Genomic DNA, 21,444 nt, shown 5'->3' on the forward strand with positions numbered 1-21,444 from the left:
GCGTGACTCAAACTGCACACTTTTATCCATACTCTCTTTCCCTCTCTCTATCTTTCTTTTCCTTTATTAATTGTAGGTGGATTTGAATTATTCATTTAAGTTTATCCCAAGGCTCAACAGAGCAGGGAATCATTACCTATGTGCATAATAATTATAATTAAGTATTTCCCAAAAATATTCCAAACTGAGTCAACATTTCAATTCTGCGTAAAAATATTCTAATATAATTTTCCTTGCCTATAATTCATATTGTTACAGAAAATTATATTTAGTTGTATTATATTTAGCTGCAGTCATCAAAATATTAGTTGATTAGTATAAAAAATTATTTAAAAATAAATAAAGGAAAAAATATTAAATTAAATAAAAAAATCTATAATTATAATAAAATAAATTAATACTAATTATAAAATTATAACAAAATTTAATTAAATATGTATTTAGTTATTTAATAATAGAATATAAATTTATAACAATATACATTAATATTAATATTCATTGAATTTTATTTATTTATATATATTTTAATTCATTATTTTGAATTTACTACTAAGTTTTATTCTTGCACAATACTATTATCACTACTTCTTTTTTAACAGTAGTTGTATAGTTTCCCAAGATTTATATGTACATATTCACCTTATGGGACACTATTCACCTGCTGTATATATGTATATAAAAGATGAAAATAGTTGCTATCAATCAATGTGGCTAGCGAGTTGGAATGTTGAAGAATGACATAATATATTAATTGTTTTCACTTTGAGCTTTTATTGCTATTTTGTTTTGCTATTGTTGAGTGCTGCTGGCTGTGATGGCCTTTGATGTTCGGGTGTGACAGCTAAGCTAGTTGGCTGACGACTTACCGATTTTTTGACAAAGCTGACGAATCCATAGCCCTTTGATTTTAGTGTCTGCGGATCGCGCACAACTCGGCAGTCTCTGCAAATGACAGATGAATAGGCATTAAAACAATATTAACATTGCGATGAATAACCTCTTATTATCTAATTATTTTAAAGGGAGAGACTGGGAGACTCGTTTAAATTTATAAATTCTATATTAAATTCTTACTTCACCCCGTCAAAAGTGACATAGAAAGCCTGAGGATGGCCGCAATGAAGTGCATAAGCTGAAAGTCAAGTGTCGCTTGCCAAGAAATCCAATAGAATTGCATGTGTGAATAAAAGGTGTTGGGAATTGGATTTCCGTATGGACGAGTCAAGATAGAAGTAGAAGAGGAAGAAGAAGACGAAGAGCAGCAGAATTATAAAGACAGCTTCTTAAGCACCTTAGCATGCGGCTTATGCGCTGGGCGTGGCGTTGTTGGCCGTTAGCCGTTAGCCGTTAGTTAAAAGGATTTCAGCTGCAAAATGCCACAGAAAGTGTTAGACCACGTGTCGGATGTTGGGCTCACTGGAGAGCAGCAGCAGGGCTTTAAATATGTCTGCCCGTCTCGCTTAAGCCACGAAGAAATATTTTGCGCTACCCACTGATGAGTGTGTGGTATATATACATATATATAAGTATGTATGTGTGTGTGTGTGTTTGGGCTTGTAATACTTGGCTCGACCGCAACACTAACACGAACAAACATCGAGTGAAGAAAGGCCAGAGAGAGTGAGTGGGAGAGAGAGAGAGAGAGAATGGGCGGACAACCCGCATGTCGACCGCGGCATTTAAAAAAGGCCAACTTGATTGTAAATCACGATAAAAGTCAATTTTTAATATGAGTTTTAGCTTAGCCCATGCCCACACTTCGGCCCATGTAAAGCGGCAAAAAAAAAACAAAAAATAAAAAAATAAAATAAAAATGAAAGAGAGTAAAAAAAATTTATTTTAATGGCCTTTGGCTCGGCTTTAGCTTCAGTTTCAGCTTTCAGCTTTCAAGCTTCAAGGCTGCAATTTATGGCGCTGACCAAGAGCGAAATTGCATTGGTGCAGGCCAATGGACCGCGCGCTCGCTGGCCAAGCCCAGTGTAATCGATACGCACATAAATATTGGGGAAAAAGCATATTTAATTAAACTTTAATATTTATTAGCTACCAAAGGAATTCGACTGCAATTGCTCGGGGCCATGAAATTGGGCTAGGGAATGCCGATTGGACATGGGCTTGTGTTTGGGATTGGGCTTGGGCTTGGGTTTGGGTCTGGGTTTGGGTTTGGCCGGAATTGGTCGGGTCTTGTCTGGTTACCTCTGTCTCGTTCTCTGCGGTCTGGCTGACACGCAAACAAACTAGTGTACATGATATGAAAATACACACACACAGGGTCAGACACACACACGTACATACACACATTCATAAGTCCGGCAACAATGCACACAAATAATGAAATAATGCAGCCGCCCTTTTGCCTGGCTTTGATTGTGCCAACAAATTAAATATATGCAAGACAGAGAGAGAGAGAGATAGAGAGAGAGAGATAGAGAGAGAGAGAGAGAGTGTGAGAAAGGCACGCACATGCAGATATATGCATTGCATGTTTGCCGAGGCTCCAAGCAAACTTATCATATTTCACAATCGATAAGCATCAGTTCATATTTTCCTAACATTTTTGTTCAAACATTTCGAGCAGCAACAAAACAGCAAGGCTTTATATATATATATATATATATATTGGACTATATATATATATATATATATGTATATATGTCTGTGTAAGGCAAATAAATGCGTAAATTTCGATAAGCACTCGCTGGAGTATCGTATTGCAATAATATGCTCGAGCATTTAACATAAAGCAAACATAACCTTTGGCATGGCTCAAGAAATAAATCCGAATGTGAAGTCAGCTGCTGCAATAAATATATTTGTAAATGAAACATATGATATACAGATATACATGCAAGCGTATGTATGTGTAGATGCATATACGTTGCTTGGTCTGCCACTTCGCTTCAATGGCTCTCAAACTGTTGCCATAGTTGTTATCATGCACGAAAAACTCAACTCAAAAATTTTTGACTACGTCTCCGAGTGCGGCAACAACTGTGGCAATTTATCCGCTGACGTTTACTTATGCAGCAGTCAAGTGTAGTGGAGCGGGACGGTATGGGGACAGGGCGGTGCGAGGTGGTGCGGTGTGGTGCCATGGGCGACGTGTCGAGGGCGTGTGCATACCCGTACACTCTGTTTGCACTAACAATTGAGCAGTGATGTTGGGTGGCAACGAACAAACCCCACACACACACTCACACACACACACAAGGCATGTCTTATTGAAAGGATAAATTTATGTGCATAAGCAGGACTCGTGCATGTGTGTGTGTGTGTGTGTGTGGTGTGCGGAGTGTATGCAGCTCAGGCCAATCAATATCTTTTTTACAAATATTGGCAAAAGTTTTGCGTTTGCTTTTACTTTGGCTTTGGCTTTGGCTTTGGCTTCAGCTTCGGCTCTGCTTTTGGCTCTTGGCTCTGTTTCTGTCTGCAGCTCAAAAATAAATTTCCAAAAAATATTTTCGTATCTTAAGTGCATAAAACTATAAACGTTAAACAAAATATTTCGCACACACACACACACACACACACACACACACATACCCGAATGCGGTTATTTATACTACATATTTTGGCTAGAGTCCCAAGCCTTTAGCCCGTGCCTCGTGCAGCTTTTGGCCCGCACTCTCTGGGGGGCAACTACTCATGCCCCCGGCCCGAGGCTGAGTCTCTTCAGTGTATCTTTGGGGCGCGTTGAGCGCATTAGTTGGGAGGTTGTCGCTATTTTGGCTCTTACAATTGGTTTATGCTAACAATGCCCCCAAGTCTCGGCGAGCGAGTCTGTGTGGGCTTATCTATTGTGCGGCATGTGCGGTGGAAATTCTTTTGTGTTTGAATTAAAATTGCATAGTTGATTTATAGAGAAATTCGAGATCGTGATGATGCAGATGCAGATGCTGCTGCATCGAACTGGCGCGCTTGCCGTTTGTCGTTTGTTTGGCTCGGGTAAATAAGATGAAAACTTATGCATGAGATTTTTACCGTAGAGGACAACGAAAGTGAAATGGCCTGGCCTGGTCCTGTCTGGCGTAACCCATCGAAGAAATGCTGTAAAATATCACACAAGCAACGAATGCCCGATTGCATAAACAATAAATTGCCAAAGCGAATGCCACTGAATGGCAATCCACGAGGACTCCGCACCCCGCACCCCGCTCACCACTCTTCGCTTATCGCCAGAGCCAATATTTATTTTTGAGAAAGCTAAACTATCATTACAAATTGTGAATGGCTCGAATGTGATGTATAAATGCGAAGCATATCAATGGCTAGCGAGCCTGAGTCGACTCAACCAGCAATTTGCAATTTCCTGGCCACTTGAAGACGCCTTATCGATACTTCATCGCACTCACATAACGGCACTTTCTATATGTTTTGCAGCTCGTGTGCGATATTATGCAACAGAGCGTGAGCGCCAGCTCCACTGCATGTAAACACAAATTACTCAGCAGTGCAAACAAATAGGAGTCGATAATATCGGTAGAGCAGCGTGTGTCGGGAGGAGGTGAGGCGAGGCGAGGCGAGGAATAGCTGAAATCCATCACAGAGTCAATGAATTGCGGCTGTCCTTAAATTTCTTTTGGCCAATTTTGTTATTGGCCTGGTCCAGACATGTATCAGCGTTCAGCAATCAGCATCCAGAGCTACTACGTCCACATCGGCATCCAACAACATCGTCAGCTTCATCATCATCATCATCACGATTATTGTCGTTGGCAGGATGTTTGAAATTTTTGAAATATATATAAATATATATATGTATGCATATATATACATATCTTTTGTGGCCATGTTTGCATATTGGCCCATTGACTGGGCAGCATTTTTTCGCTGCTCCGAATTTTTTGCCAAATATTCCAGCGAATTTTTATGCGATTTGCTCATCTCATTTCTCTCGTTCGCCTTTAACATTTTATTGGCTTGCCTGGCGGCATGGGCTAACCGGGTGAGTGGGCGTGGCGTGGCGTGGGGACGTGGGGGTGTGTGGGCGAGGTTGGATTGGTTGCAGTTACATCGATCAGATTAAATACAGTTGTAAATTCAAATGAAATGCAAGCGCGCGCATTGCTTGAAGTGGTTTCAGTGGTTCGGGGCTGGGTGGGTTGGGTGGATTGGGTTTTTGCTTAGCCAAGTATTTAAAGTGGCTTTACCCGAGAATTTTATGAGTGGCTCTGTTATTTGAATTGACTTCATTTGCTGGCCAAAAGCTAACAGCGCTTCAATTTAATTCCAAGTCATAAATCGATGCGGCATGACTCAAAGTGAAATCGCCAGGCGCTGAGCTGCGGCGCACCCTTTGCATGCACTCAAGCTCGCCGGCTCGGGGCGGGCGTGGAAACTGGGGGCGTGTCACGTAGTGTAGCTCGGCGACAGTGCGGCATTTATTTACACTAACATGGTAAATTCGCATTGAGACAATTTCATGCTCATCTGCATAAAATCAATTCCATTTCGGAGACAATTTGAAGATTGGAATACAAATTTCGAATTATCAACGTGGGACACGAACAGAAGTCAAATGCGCCCAGCTCTGTCGCACCGGCCAAACAAATGGCCAAAGCAGCGATCGTAATCAGCATTGAACTGGCCAAAAAGGGCCAGCATAAAGAGAGAATGAGAGAGGGAGAGTATCTCCGCTCTTGCTAAGCAATGCTGTTACTGCATGCCTGCTCACTCCTGTGTTGGCCGCCACGTTTTTCATTCCTTTCAAGCATTTACACCATCGACGCGCTGGACGGCAGCGGCTTGGAGTTTTGGGGCAAGCGCCAGCGTCATGCATACGTAATGCGGCCGGGGATGCCAGCGACGCAGCACAGCCAGCAGCAGCAGCAGCCGCAGCAGCAGGGGTAGGAGAGGAGTATTAGATGCAAAGGCAGAGGCAGCTGCTTCACTAATTCCACAGCAGCAGCCGTCTGTCTGCCTGTATCTCTATCTCTACCCCCCCCTCTCTCTCTCTCTCTCTCTCTCGCTCGCTGTTTGAATTGGAGCGCGCAGTGCAGCGGCAAATTATGTGGTGTGTGATTTGCCACAGACATTTCACCCAGCCTCCCGGCTTACACAGCAATTGCCCCAGCTCACAGTCTAGTTGCAACTCGACTTACTTCTCCTGCTTTTGTGCCCAGAGACGCGATTCGAAGACACAGCCGCGGCGCAGGCGATATTTCAGCACCAAAAAGTCAAAGAGCCAAAGGCAAAGCCGCAGAAAAAGAAGAGGCAGAATAAGAGGAAAAAAATAAAGAATGGGAAGACAAAAAAATCGGTCACGAATTTGCATGCAACTCGTTACGCCTGGCACTTGTGTGTTAAGCCCGGGCGGCGCCACCAAACCCCCCCACTCACACTTACACTCTCGCACGCTTATAAAAAACCATATCGATTTTGCAGTAAATAAAACATTCAAAGATTGAAGTTACCGCTTTTGAGCTTAGCCGAATGGTGTGTGGCCTCTTTTTATGGAGTGCGCCGACAGTCGGCGGCAGCGGCTTCTGGTGGCTGCTTGGCCTGCCTCGATGGCGCTTCCTTTTATGGCTTCCGTTTTCATTCATTTTTTCCTCTTTTTGTACAGCAGCAGCTGTTGGTGGGCTGGCTTTAGGGATTGATATGTGGCGTGAAGAGGGGGGCACAGCCAAATTGTAAATATTTTTGTCGGCCACGTAGCGGCACAGGAGAAAATATTGCATTTTTCGCTTGGCATAATAAACGATGTGCCAAAAAAAGCCACAAAAACCTCGAAAAAGCAACGAAAAATACAAACAGTTTCAGAGCATTCACACACACACACACACACACACATACATATATTAGGGTTAACTTAGTGTAGAATCGTAATGGAGCGAAACGGGCAACTGGAAAGGTCATTTTAATTGTTGGCTTGGCTCATTAACAAAAGCAGCTGCAGCAGCAACAGCAAAAGGTCTGATATAATTAATAGTAATTTATTTATTTTATCTTGTTGTAGATTAGAATAAATACAAAATTAAAAGTAGCTTAATAATTAAGCACAGGCAACTGGGGCCTTCGGATTGATTTAATTACAATTAATTAAGATCGAAAGTCTGTTTTAATATAAGTACAGCAAACTTCTGAAACAGTCGCTCCCAGAGTCAATGGGACAAGCTGACTAATCGGTTGAAGGATCTTTAAATTTAATGATTACTGATGATGATTACTCGACTACTGCAAAATAGTATTGCATTGCACATTAACATATGCAGATTACATCGGCGAGGCGAGCTTCTACGAAAAAGACTCGCGTTGCATACTTAAAATATACAAAATAAAATAAATAAATAAAAAGCAAACAAAATAAAAAAAAATAAATAAAGCAAAAAAAAAAAAAAAGACATAAATTAAAAACAAATAATTTAAGCAAATAATATAAAATAAAATAAAATAAAATAAATTAATTAACAGAAGTCTTTCTTGCTCACGTGAGAAATTTATTAAATATTTTTGACATACATTAAATAAAAATCAGTTTCCACAACAATTTTATGAAAGTTTTCGTCAACATTAACTTTTCTTCTTTAACTATGCTGGCTGCCTAGTGCTTTAGGGGTAAGTCATCTCCATTGCGCTCATACCCTTACATATAACTGAAATCGATTCCATAACAGGAAAACTTTGACATATGACAGCAACTGGTCAACCATGATAGCATCAGCTATCAGCTCATCATATCACCAACAGCAGCTCCTGTTTTTTTGCAACTGTGGCCAGCCTTCATTCGTATTTTTCATACTTCCCATTGAACATTTACAAAAATCAATTGCCTTAACAATTTCAAAGTGAACTATTTGCTTGACCTGTCCATTAGACTGTCATTATTGCTTACATAATATATATCTTGGCTCTATGGAGTATCGAGTGTGTAATGTGCCCTTTGTTTTAAGCTCTTCGGATTGCGATTGCACTATATATAAATATGACTGCTGCAGAATACTATATTAGCTGAAACTAATATAGACCCTGTTTCCACGGAGGTCAAGAGAACGTTCAGTATATTTGCAATCTATAACTGTCCGCTTGTGTGCGCTCTGCAAAAGCCATCAGCTAAAATCGCCCAAGCCGGTCAACCAACTGTCACACATGGCCAAAACGACGCCGACGTTGACAAAAAAAAAAAACACAAAAACAAAAGAATTGGAAATCAAATTAAAATGGCGCCGCTGCCATTTTGCCGACACAAATGTCTCTATATATGAGTGTGAGTGTGTGAGTGTGTTATGCAAAAGTTGCTCGATAAATTACGATTTGCCTGAGGCATTTGATTTAGCATGAATTATAGAAATCACAGAGAAATTGAGAAAGAGGGAGTGAGAGAAAGAGTGAGAGAGAAAAAGAGAGAGAGAGAGTGAGTGAGTGTTTTGAGTCTATATTTTTAAAGTTTAATTTTCTTGTTTTAGCAATTTATATTTATATATGTATGTATGTGTATCTGTATGTATATTTATATATGTAGATTTGCATGAAATGCTGCCTGCCCCCGGCTATACATTGAAATGAGTACAGTTAACCCCAATGGGAAGGCCGCTTGATGGTGAGGGTAAACGGGTTTTATTTATAACGCAACAGCTATATCCCCATTGTGGCAACTATAGTTTCCGCTGCTGCCGCCTTGCACTGGCCACGCCCGGACACACGTCAATAAAAGCGCTTCAAACTGTCCACATTGAAGCAACGACCAGAGCACTGAGCACCGAGCTGGTGCAGCAGTAGCAGCAGCAGGAGGGGAGCAGCAGCAGGAGCAGGAGAAGGGGAAGCAGTGGTCGCGCTGAAGCAGATGCGATGTGTGGTTGGCGATAAGGCTACTTTAACGCTGTCCTGTCCCCATTTTGTGCATGATACGAGTATACCACGTGGACCGGCCCCTTTCATGTTTTGGCCAATGACAGCAGGGTGGGGGCTGCGGGGCAGCGAGGGCGGTGCTGTGGACGGATTCAGGGCTAGCCGAGAAGGCTGTGGCGTTGCATGGCGTTTCAAACATGCAAATTGCTTGCGGTTCGCTTCGGTTTTTCGCTTTCAATGAGTGCCTCGCTTACAGTTTACTCGACTTTTATTTTACGCCACACACACACACGCAAATCGAAACTCTCTCGCATGTGTGTGTGTGTATGCGTGTGTGTTGGGTTGTTTTTATGCGCCAGTGCCAGTGCCAGCGCCAGTGCAAAATGCAGCTACAAAAAATCCATTTAGATTAATTAGTTTTAAAGCGAAACAAGCGCTGGCATAGAGCGAAAGAAGGAGAGCGAGGTCGAATCGGTTCTTGTGGCTAGTTTAATGGCCGTTGCGCTCAAATCTCTGCCTAGATGGACCCGAAAATAGCCCGGGCCGCAAGTTGCGTGCTCATAAAAATTTCAGCCCACAAATAAACACACACACAGAAAGAGAGAGCGAAACAGGGGGTGAGAGAGAGAGAGGTGCTCAGAAAATGAAATACATAATAAAAGTGAATTACTCGCTGTGTGTTTCTTTATGTGGGCGCAGCAGCTCAAGTTGAGACTCAGTTTCTGCTCGACTACACTTTGGCAACTTTGTTGGCCAAATCTGAGCAGCTTGTAGTCACCAGCTCACCGCTCCCCTCCTGCTCAGTTGGCACCTGCCAACCCACTGCAAAATGGCGTTTAATGATGTCAGAGATGAGCGACCGCAGCTGCCGCATGCCATAGACCACCTCTCTCTCCCTCTCACTCTCCCTGTGTGTGTGTGTGTGTGAGTGTGTCAATGGACGTTGCTCCGCTTGGCTGGCAGTTGTCGACCTGGCCATCTACATAACTAACTAAGCGTGCCGTGTTGCACTCGCTTTTCGGTGTTAAACTTGTCGTACACGAACTGCACAGCACTTTGCAAATAAAAAACAAGATGAAACCGAAATAAAAAACGCATAAGAAGAGCAAAGCAAGAAGAAGAAGAGGAATATAGTGAAGTAAAGTTTGCTCAAAAGTTTGTGTACTACTCGCCGACAGCCGACAAAGAAAGTCAGTAGCTTACAGAGCGCGCTGCCCAGACAGGCCAGGAGTCGGGAGCTGCAGACTGGCAAGTTTATAAAGTCGGAAAATTCATCATCTTTTTAGCAGTTTATGCGGCTGTTATGCCGCCTACGTCGCGTTAGTCAGCGGACAGTTTTAGGAGAATGGGTCATGTCACAACCGATTGTAGAGGAGTCCGTTGGTCTTAACTGAAGATGCTGATACTCTATTCGAATATGGGTCTCAAACAGATACAGAGGAATCTGTTCATAACGACGCTCAAGGCACCTTTGTTATACCCGGAAGACGCTACCGTATGAGTATACTCATATAGGCTAACTGTCTGTGGATCAGAATAACCGTACTGACCAGAGTCGTTATAGCCGGATTCTACTGTATATTCGAGTGTGATTAGGAATTCAACACCAAAATCGAGTAGTAAAAAATAAATGAATATTTTCAAATATAAATTAAGTAGTTCAAAAATTAATATGTGATTTGTTTAGCTGCCAGATGCTGAAGCATTTTAGTATATATATTTGAGAAATTATCTGTGCAGAGCAGAGTTGCAAAAAGTATTGAGACTCAAGCAAGCAGTGATTACCATGATGATGCAATAAGCTATAAAAAACTAAATGATTTCATCTAAATCTTAAAATTGTAGCTTGGAATCATTCACATCATATAGAACTGATCAGATAATATATATATTCAATATTGAATTTCGTTGAGTGTATATATTTTCTAAATAGCTAGCAAAATCTATGCGTATATATAAAAAAAAAAAAATAAATAAAATAAAATGTCCTGCATTTCAATAACCAGGTCTAGTGCAGGGTATCTCTTTCGCAAGACCTACTCCCATTCATCGTTCCCCTTTTGTTGTTCAGTCGCCATTTGATAGTTTGCTCTATTAAAAACTTGTAACAACTTGGCTCGTTATCCTTTTTTAAGCCTTACATACATACACACAGACACACACACACACAATGGGAGGCCCGGCAGATATGGCGTGTAATTTGATTTGCATGCAATATCATCAGCGTCGTCTATAGTTCTATTGATAGATGAGCGCTGGCTGCAATTAAAAATGTGGATGGCGACGGCGACTGCAGCAGCAGCGGGAGGGACAAATGTTTTTTAGGCATTTATTTAGCTGGCAAAAGTTTGATTGCTCCGAGGGCAAAGCGTCTGAGGATGTGGACTGTGGGGCGGGTCGTGTGAAATAGCAGTGGAAAACTTTTGCCATTGGCTCCATTCTTTAAACTGCAAACTCTGTGTCCTCTGCTCTGTGGCCAGGGGCAAGAAAAAGAAGAAGAAGAAGAAGAAGCAAAACGAAAGAAGAAAAAACATTTTACTGCATCATTAAGGATAAGCATCAAACTGGCTTTGAATTTTGTTTGTAGCCATTCTGCGTTTTGAGCACAACTTCCTTGAGATAAGCAAGGCAGCGGCCAGGACAAAGGATGGCAATAAAATAAGGCTTTGTCCTTTAAATGGGAAAGTCGCTGCAAGTGCCACGACAATAATGCTTAAATTTGTGGCAATCGAATGGAGCCGCAGATGCGCCAGCCCTGATACGAATTCCCGCCCCCTCCCCAATGGGGCTGGACAACATGTGAACGTGCTTTAAATGAACTACCCAACTAATTAGGAAATAATTTACAGCACTAGCGAGCTATCCAAGCCTGAAACCTTCAGCCATCGCATGTCGATTGGACGCGGACTCGGCAAATAAAAGTGCAGTAGCCACCAGTTGCCATCGGCAGGAATAGCAGGAGGGGCGAACTGTGAACCTGCCCCACACAGGCTGCCCCACGTTGGCTTTACGCGCGGGTTCGCGGCGCTCGCAAGGGCGCTCTGCGAAATCCTGGCGAAATCCTTAGAAATGTTTTATTGGCCCAAGCTACGCTCGAATAAGCTAGCTTAGCGGAAGCTATTGGATTTTATGCTCATGACTTTTGCAACGTCGAGTGGCGATCCAACGTCGTAGTCGTAGTCTGAGCTGAAGCTGTAGTCGGAGCCGGAGCCGGAGCGAAAGCCGAAATCCAGCTGCTGAGAAGGGCTCGAGTTGCATTCGATGCGCCGTACGTATGTCTGAAGCACTGTCCGTCCGACTGTCAGTCAGAGTTGCCGCTTGTCGAATTGCTGGTCAGTCGGTGCATCGCCGTGCTTAAGCTCTGCGCATTGCAGCAGCTTTGGGGCATTCTTTTTGCAGCTATCCGTATTGCTTTACTGCCGGACGCGATATACTCATGGCATTCAGGTCCACCTTTGGGCGCTGATTATCTGCACGAGTCCGGCCAAAAAATCGCCATACAGCTGCTCGACTGGGCTTATTGTCTAATGAACGACTGCTGGTGTCAGTGGGCAGCAGTTTCAGCTTCCAGCTTCAGTCATTTACGGTATGTTCACCGTTGCCTGCTGGCAGTTGGCAGTTGGCTTAACAGAAGATGCAGAGCTTCACATATCGAATGGGCTGAGCGGGGCGGCTGTCATTCCAGCTGCCAGCGTTTTGTATTGGCCAAATATTTATGTAATGCTTCCAATCGCATAGCACACATGCAATCTGGCTCGTTGTCAGAAATTTTTGGTATTTTGTACTCAACAGATTTTGTAGCGCATAAGGGTTCAGCTGCGAGTACAACTATGACTTCACCCGCACAGCACAGCAGATGCTATGTACGCATCCTATATTGCCACACACACATGCACAGGCACACACGGGCACACACACACATGCATGGGAAACACAATGTGTTGCCCTGTTAATCCCGCAACAGCAATGGCAACTTCCGCCGCACCGGCGCCCCATTTGTGCCAGGTTAGAAATATTGAAAAATGTTTATTGAACAACGATATATGAAAGTGCCAACAGGCTGAAGCTGCCGTTTGGCTCTGCAAAAAAAAGGGATATGGCCTGTGTGTTGAAGGCAAAATAAACTGAGAGAAATCAAATTCCAAATTTAACAGGGATGGATGGCAGGGCTGGCACAGCACGCATGGCTGAAGTAACTGTGCTTCCCACGCAAATATCAGAGTAGAAATATTTAAGATTTTCAACAGATGTTGCTTCTTTTATAATTTACATAATACGCGAGCGGCAAAGCCAGAGGGCGAAAGAGAGAGAGTGAGTGAGAGAGAGAGAGAGAGAGAGAGAGAGAGAGAGGAAGAGAAAGATGTGAGATGTGAGCGAATTCGTATTTCTATTGTGACATCCATACTGTTCATCCATTCAGATTTTTTATTTATTTATGTACTGAGCGTATTTTAGATATTTTATTTATTTATTTATATTTATTTAGATATTCGCGCCCCAAGTAAATTTGTTTTACTGCCGTTGCTGTTGCCGCTGCTGCTGCTGTTGCTGTTGTTGTTTTATCTCTGTCTGCAGAAAAGCATCAATTATACGATGAAAGCAAAAACAATCAGCGTTCTGGTTGCAATCCGCCCACATCCCCACACACCCCTCTAGCCAAGTCTCAATAGCCTGCTGAAGAGTCTGCGCTATGCTACCTCCTCCTACTCCTGATTCTGCTCCTGCTCCTGCTCCTGCTCTTGCTCTTGCTCATGTTGATGCTGTTGTTTTTCAAAAACAACATGAAGATACATACATATACAAAAATGTAACTTCCGTTTGAAATAATTGATGATATGCTACAGCAGCAGACACAACATCCACTCTCAAGTATGCAAGCACATACATACATATATACATACATGCACATATGTATTATGTGTACATAGAGTATATGCGATGATATCGATACGTAAGTGTATACCTAAGTATACCTATGTCGACTTGACGACAAAACATACATAAGTTTATCAGTAAGAGTAAGTGTATTTAAGTTCTTGAAATGCTCGTCAAGGCGATTCAATTGCTGCATGACATGTTAGAGTAGTTACAGGTAGAAATGAAAATATAAAGTATCTTCTCTTGTATATTGCAGAAAAATTGTGTATAATGAGCACGGACATCTACCAACAAAAATTGCAATGATTTATTAATACGAATAATATAGTTAATTTAATTTTTAGAAATTTAATAATTAGAATCAAAAATTTCAAGTAATTCAAATTATTTATTTGAATGTATATATTAATAAAATAAAAAAATAATAATAAATAATTAATTGTAACAAACAGAAATTATTCATGTAAATAAAATAAAATATAAATGAGAAATTAACTATTTATTTATTTTAAATTTGTATGTATGTAAATATTATATTCAAAAATAAAAAAAAATAAAAAAAAATAATTACAATAAATAAAATGTAATAAAATAAAATGTAGCATAAACATTTTTATAACTTTTTAATCATTTCCTAATACATCGCCAACTTCATCATATATACTATATAAAAATCACACCAATATATATCTGTTCTACCTTTTCTCTTGCCAGCTGCTTAGCAATACGAGAGCGGAAGTAGCGTCAGCAACGTATATAAATATTCCATGGCCACTAATCTACATCCAGTTCACTTCCGCTGAGGAGATGCTTCCCTTGCCTTACCTTGCATGTTGGCTTTCAGGTAATTGAATGCTTTGCATGCCTAGGCTCGTTTATCTCGAGTCTGTCGTGTGAGCGAAGACATCAACTTCATTATATGCTTATATTAAACGTCATCAATAAATGAAATATACATGACCTGCTCGAGGGACTGCTCTTTGCCATCTGCTTGCCAGGCAGGGGACAGAGCGATAGAGAGAGACAGAGAGAGTGGGAGAAAGAGTGAAACGGCGAAGCAAAAACAAAAAAAGAAATACCCTAAAATATCTATCATCTCTCAGGCAAACAATACGAACTGCGAATGCGAAATCTGTTGGATGCTGCACGTTCCATGCGTTCCGTGCGTTGGCGTTTGGGCTATTTGTCAATTTGACGATTGCCGGCAATCAGCGCCGAGAATTGACAAATATCTGGGTCCCTCCGTACGCCTTGTGGCTGCTGTCAGAATTTGTCATAATTTTGTTATTTAGTCGCTCAGCTCACAATGTGATTGAACCATTCGCTCGATTTCCAAAAAAAAAAAAGAAGAAAGATATGAGGCTTTGATATTCAGTTCAGTTCAGTTTATTTAAATTAAAGAGCAATTGATTTGACTTTTTGCTGCTGGCAAAAATGCTTTATATATTTCATTTGAAAACATATATAAACTGCGCAATATTTAAACCTAAAATGGCTGAATTTATTTTTTACCCAACTACCAACAATGGAAAATGGAAAGTATAGTAAAAAAAAAGAAACTTGCACCAATTTCGAATTTCGCCATAAAAAATTGAAAATGTCAAAAACAACGTCAATCGTTCTACCAATTGGGGATTCAATGTGTTCTGTTGTTGTTATTGTTGTTGTTGTTGTTGTTGTTTCTGTTGTTGTTGTGTGTCACACAAAACGTAGAAATAAACATTGAGTGTGCTTGTTGTGTATGTTTGCCTATGCCCCCGCCGCTCTGTGTCTGTGTGCGTGCGTGTGCGTCCGTGTGTGTGTGTGTGTGTGTGTTGGTGTTGGTTCAGTTTGGCCGTTGTCGGCATGTAGTTGACATCATTGATTGATTTAGCTGTCAATTGCATAATCACTCAAGCGTTATTGTTCAACTGCTCAGCCGACGCCTGCTGGTCCCGCCCCCGGTCGCGACCCGCCCACTGGCTGCAGGCCATGTGATTCTATCTGGCGCTGACTCTGACTTGGCCGGACTAAAACAGTGGGTGGCTGACTGACTGGCATGCTGGCTAGGTGGGTGGGTTTGCGGGTGAAGGGGACGAACGCACACATATGTACGTGCACTGTCCACGTGTATGTGCGTGTGTGTGTGTGTGTGGCAAATAAACCAGCTGCCGAGTGTCGGACAATTGTCAGCAGGCTGCTGCTGCTGCTGCTGCTACTATTGCTGTTGTTGTTGTTGCTGATGTTAATGCTGCTCTTGTTGTTGTTGTTATTGTTTCTGTTGCTGTTGTTGTAATAGTTGTAGTTGCAAACCGCAACAGTGTCAGCTGTCGGTGAGATTGTTACGCAGGCAGGCGCAGGCACAGGTCCAGACAATGTCTATCTGTGTGTGTGTGTGTGTGTGTGTGGGCCTCGATATGTGCCTCGCATATTGGTAGCAGCAATTGGTGTGGCAACAAATTAACATGCCGCAAATGGAAGTAATGGCCAAGTGTTAATTGTCGTGTGAGTGCCGTCGACTTAACTCACATATTCACACACATTCGACTACTTGTGGCCGTGTCTGCCATGGCAATTCGATAATGACGTCATTGCAGATTGATTCAATTAAAAGGCAGATTCAAGAAGGTGCGGACTGGCTGGCCACAGCTTGCCAAGAACTAAGTTCACGCTATAAAAATAATAAATTACTTTCTAGTTGATTGTTATTGTTGGCATTCCTCTACATCTGCCGATTCGTCTTATATCCCTCACACACACACACACACACACACACCGATAGACACCCAAATCAACTTCTGCCCAACGGGCTGCCAAACAAGGCTCGTAAAAATGGATATGTCAACGTCCGGCATGTCAACAAGATAACAGCGAAGCGAGTTGACCCAAGCAACGAAAAAGAAAATAATAAATAAATAAAAAATAAAAAGAATAAATAAGGCCAAACAAAAGTTCAAAGCAACCATTTGCAAAAGTCAAAGCGAAAGTGCGGCTGAGTCAGTGGGCTGCTTAGCCCAAGACGTGGATCCAATAGAATACAAAATATAGGCAATATTCAATATGATTATTAGAGATATATAGCCTTATTTTAGTTAAAATAAAGTTCAATAAAAAAATAAATAATAAATAATGCTTATGGCCCTTGAATGTAAAGTTATATGAAAATTACATTAAAAGCAACTGAAAGCTTGTTTAGTAAAATTATTTATAAATAATAATAAATTAATAAAAAAATAAATAAATAAATAAATAATTAAAAATAGTCATCAGTTATATTTAATGTGATATATATATTTTTTTATTATTATAAATAATTAATAATAAAAAAAAAAAGTAATAATAACAATCATTGTTTATCTTTAATAGGTATACAAATTTGTATTGAATTGTATCTAATAATAAATTGATTAAAAAATAAATAATAATACTCTTTAATATTATATAAAAAATTTTAATAAATTATAAATAATTATAAATTAAAAAAAAAAAAATATATATATATAAAATATAAAATTAAAAAAATCTTGTGCGTTCTTTGAACGGATGTTCATCCACCACAAAACTCCTTTTGTGTCTCTTCACTTCCCTCTTGGGACTTTCGACTATTCATCATTGGACAAACGTCACGATCGATGTTTCTTAAGTAAACCTCTCCTATATATAAGTTTCTCCCTTCTAATTGCTATTCCTACGTTACTTGTTCTATTCAATGCTCATCTTAGAGTATTTCACTTTCGTGTGATCTCGCTCAGCAATTTGTCTGCAGCTCCATCTTGGCCCACAGCAATTTGAGGGTTTAGCGTGTCGGCGCCGGCCAAGCGCTAAAGTGAGCTCAATAAATCTCGAATCAACTCAAAACTCTAAAAGAGCGAAACGACGACAACTCAGGGTCAATGCGGACATTCAACAGCCCAATAGCTTGAGCCAAATTACAGAGTCATTAAAGCTTCCGGCTCTTCGGCTTTATTTATTGGCTCGGGAGCATATAGAAGGGTTTGCCTCACTCTTAATTGCTGCGATGTGAGACTGGCCAATGAGATCTGCCTGCTGCGGCGCATTCGCGACACTTGCGTGATTTTGCTTAGCTGATTTCTAGCTGCCAGATGCAGGCAAATAAATTTAAGTTTGAGCCGCGCGTTAGCAAGCAGTGGGTGTGCATTCACAGCTGGGAGCTGGGAGCTGGGAGTTGGGAGCTGGGGATGGAAATGGCAGTGGCAATGCATGTGGGTGCTGCTGCAATTGCAGCCAATGAAGGCCTGTTGTTGTCCTTGTTGGTCAGGGCGGAGCAAAGGAGGGCTGGCTGGGCGAGAGGATCGGCATGTTGCTGCAATTGCACGTCAGCGACATGTTTGTGCACTTGACAATTCATTTCATTGTTTGTAGATTGCATTTGTCGCCCCAGCTACACCCTCAATACGGCGTTCATACTGAAATTGTAAGCGTTCATGTGTGTGTGTCTGCCTGTCCTGTTGCTGTTGTTGCTGTTGTTGTTGTTGCTGCTGTTGTGGGTTGCTCCGAAATTGCATTCACAGCACGCGACGAGCGCATTTCACTTGCGCTCGACGAGCACAAAACGCTGCAGTTTATTTCTCAGCAGCCTTTTGCTACCTTTTTCATGTTTCTCGGTTTTTGTTATTTTCCTTGTCGTTTGCTTCTTTTTTTCTTCCCCTTTTTGTTTTCTTTTGGCATACGAAAATGCAATTTTCTTGGCACTTTTGCCGAAAACTTGGACTTTGTTATTCTCCTGCTCCTTGAGTGTCTCTGTGTGTGTGTGTGTGGGTGTGTGCTTGTTGGCTGCTTGAATTGCAGTATGCACGTGGTCAACAGGTTATCCTGTGGCCGCCTGCTACTCCTGGCTGCGCCTTTGCCGTCCGCCTCTGCATTTGGTGTCAGCTTTTAGCTCTCCTCTGCCTCTGCCTTTGCCACTGCCTTTGCTTTTCCTTTTACCTTTACCTTTGCCAGTTGCCTGTTGCCGGCTGCATTTATTTCCGTTTCTGAAGCTTTTTGGCATTTTGTTTGCTTTTCTCTTTGCCTTTTTGTGCATTTTTTGTTGCTGCACTTTGTGGTTTTCTCATTTATTTGGTGCCGTTGCAACAGCAACAGTAAAGCGTTTGTCCAACATATTGCCATTGCCTGCTCCAGGAGACCTTGTTGTTGTAGCTGTTGTTGTTGTTTTTGGTGTTGCTGTTCGCGCAGGAAATGACTTCAATTTGCTGTTAACAAGTTTAAAATTTCGAAATTGCTACGGAAATACACAACATGATTTCAACCTGAGCATTGGCGCACATAATTACTCAAGAGGTGTGCCCCGAACTAGAGACGCCTCCTGCACCCCCAGCCACCATAAATATGCTGGGAAAATATTGTGGCCACAAATTTCAAGCTCCTATGATGGCTTCATTGCAGCTGCTGGGGCGCTAAGGGGCGACAAGTTTCTCTCTGCTTGGGGTAGAAAAACACAGATCATCCGTTTTACCACTTACTTATATAACAAAGGGAAAGTGTCTGTCTCTCTCTCTCTCTCTCTCTCCCGCTTTACACTTTGTTGTTGCTAGATGCCAATGAACTGCTGCTGTCACATGGCGTTGCCTTGCCACTTGTTTTCAACTGGAAAATAAATTTCGCACCATTTGGCAAAATCTTTCGAGTTTCTGTGACACGGTTCACGTTTGCTCGGCTTATTCATATGCGACGTCTTTGCCCTGTCCGTTTGTTAGATTTATAAATGTGAGTACGTATACGTGATATGCCTAAGCCGCACTCCTCTCACTCTCTGTCTCTCTCTCTCTATCTCTCTCTCTGTCTGTCTGCGATAAATCAACAATTAATCAAACATCATATGGCCGTCGGCAGTTGCCAGCTGGAAACAGTGAGCTGACAGAGTCCCGAGACAGCGACATTTGCCCAAGCTCTGTGCCTATATATCATTCTGTAAGATGTTTCACACTTTGCATGCGCAATGGCACTTGAAGTGCGCTAACTCTTTACATAATATATGGTAAAAATTATTTAAAAATCATTGCCATTTGGTTATGCTCCTACTCATGCATTACCTCTAGCCATTTCACAGAGCTTTCGACAGTCGACTTTGATATGAATGCAAATAAATTGTGGTAGACTTCTCCCTCGGCGGAGGAAGAAAAAGGCAGGCAATTGCCAGTCAAGTATTTTATTTTGGCAAAGAACAGAGAGACAAAGCAAAACAGAAAAGGGTAGGTAAAAAAGATTCACAATTTGCGTCAATTACGAAATTGTATTTTGCCCAAATGAGGTATGTGAAAGGAGGTTTTTTATCTAATCAAAGGGCTGCGCTGCACCGTAAAATGAAATTTGTTAATTGCGCAGCAGGCCACAGTGCCTGACTTGTTTTCGTGATAGGCAAGGGGGAGGGAGGCAGGCAAGGGATTGGGTTGGGAATTGGCTTTGGGTTCCGGCTCCAGTTCCAGTTCCAGTTCCAGTTCCAGTTGTGGCACTTTGTAAATTGTCGACGCTTTTATTAAATTTGTTTTGGCTTTGCGCTTTGCTTTTTGTTTTGCCTAATTAATTTGAGCACTCGACACAAAGAAACGCGCAAGCGAATTAACACACACGCACACATCTGCACACATTCACGCATATACATGCATGTGTATATATTTTTGTTATTTTAATCATAAAAAGCGCGTGGCCATGCGATAGAGAGACAAAGGCACATTATCTTCGCCTGCTTGTGGACGTAGAAATGTGTTAGTTGATTATTAGCCGAGAATGGGCGAAGCCAGTGGAGGAGGGGCCGTTGCTCCCGTGTCTATAATTACGTTCGTGCCCAGAGCTAAAGAGGAACAGCACATGCAGAGCTGAGTACAGGGCATTAGGCATGCATGGCTATTTAGCCGCACACATATGCAGCCACGCCCACTCAGCCCATGTCGCGCTGGCTCACATGTATGTGCTGATTTCATTAGAACGCGTGGTGTGTGTGTGCTTGAGGATTTCGCTGCGGCTTCTCAATTATAATTTCATCCATGCGCCTGACGTGTCCTTCGTCCTCTGTGTGCTGCACCAACAACAAAGAAATGAAATTAACTCAAAGCTCAAATTAAGTATACGCATGTGACTGTGTGTGTGAGTCTGAGTGTGTGTTTGTGTGTGTGCGTGTACTGCTTGAATAATCTAATGCAATTAATCGGCTCGTCATTGCGTTGACTAAGTACAAACGTGTAACTGTCGCTGCTGCTGCCTCAGTTGCTGCTGCTGCTGCTGCCTCAGTTGCTGCTGCTGCCTCAGTTGCTGCTGCTGCTGCTGCTGCTGCTGTCAGTGTTGCCTTTGTTGTTAGTGTTGTGCATTTCAATATGCAAATTAATCTCAAATTACAACGCATCACAATGAGTAACTTTTCATAGCTGAATTAACAAACTGGGTTGGCCCTCGCATGCAATGCTTGATTAGTTCAACTCTCTCCCCCTCTGTCTTTCTCTTCTCTCTCTCTGTCTCTCTCGAACGAGTCTTGTCATTCAGTTATTGCTATAATCAAATATATAATTGTGACAAAGCAGGCTGACGTAAGCCTCTGATTTGCAATCATTCAAAATCGTTACGTCTTTAGAAATAAACTTACTCTAACCCAAATTAAAAGGATGCAATGCATTGCAATGGTTATACCTCTACTATTCTGATAACATAGTTCCATTACATTGCTTACAATGTTATATCCTATATTTAACAGTTCTCTGTTAGATAACTAAGCTAGGCAGCTGTCTCACTCTAGCATATGTAATCAAAGGCGCAGAGCTAGCAGAACAAAAATCTAATGTATAATGT

At 41.7% G+C, this 21,444-nt stretch overlaps 1 protein-coding gene across 1 annotated transcript in view; it reads right to left on the reverse strand.

The window, feature by feature from the left end:
- Positions 1 to 21,444, reverse strand: part of LOC6573951 (nucleolysin TIA-1) — a 97,625-nt gene that overhangs the window by 10,805 nt on the left and 65,376 nt on the right. The window contains exon 4 of the mRNA XM_001999974.4: positions 867 to 942. Within this exon, the coding sequence (XP_002000010.2) occupies positions 867 to 942 (76 nt within the window). The remainder of the gene's footprint in view (positions 1 to 866; positions 943 to 21,444) is intronic.

Source organism: Drosophila mojavensis, unplaced genomic scaffold (genome assembly GCF_018153725.1).
Source record: "Drosophila mojavensis isolate 15081-1352.22 unplaced genomic scaffold, ASM1815372v1 contig_277, whole genome shotgun sequence".
Classification (NCBI taxonomy): Eukaryota; Metazoa; Arthropoda; class Insecta; order Diptera; family Drosophilidae; genus Drosophila; species Drosophila mojavensis.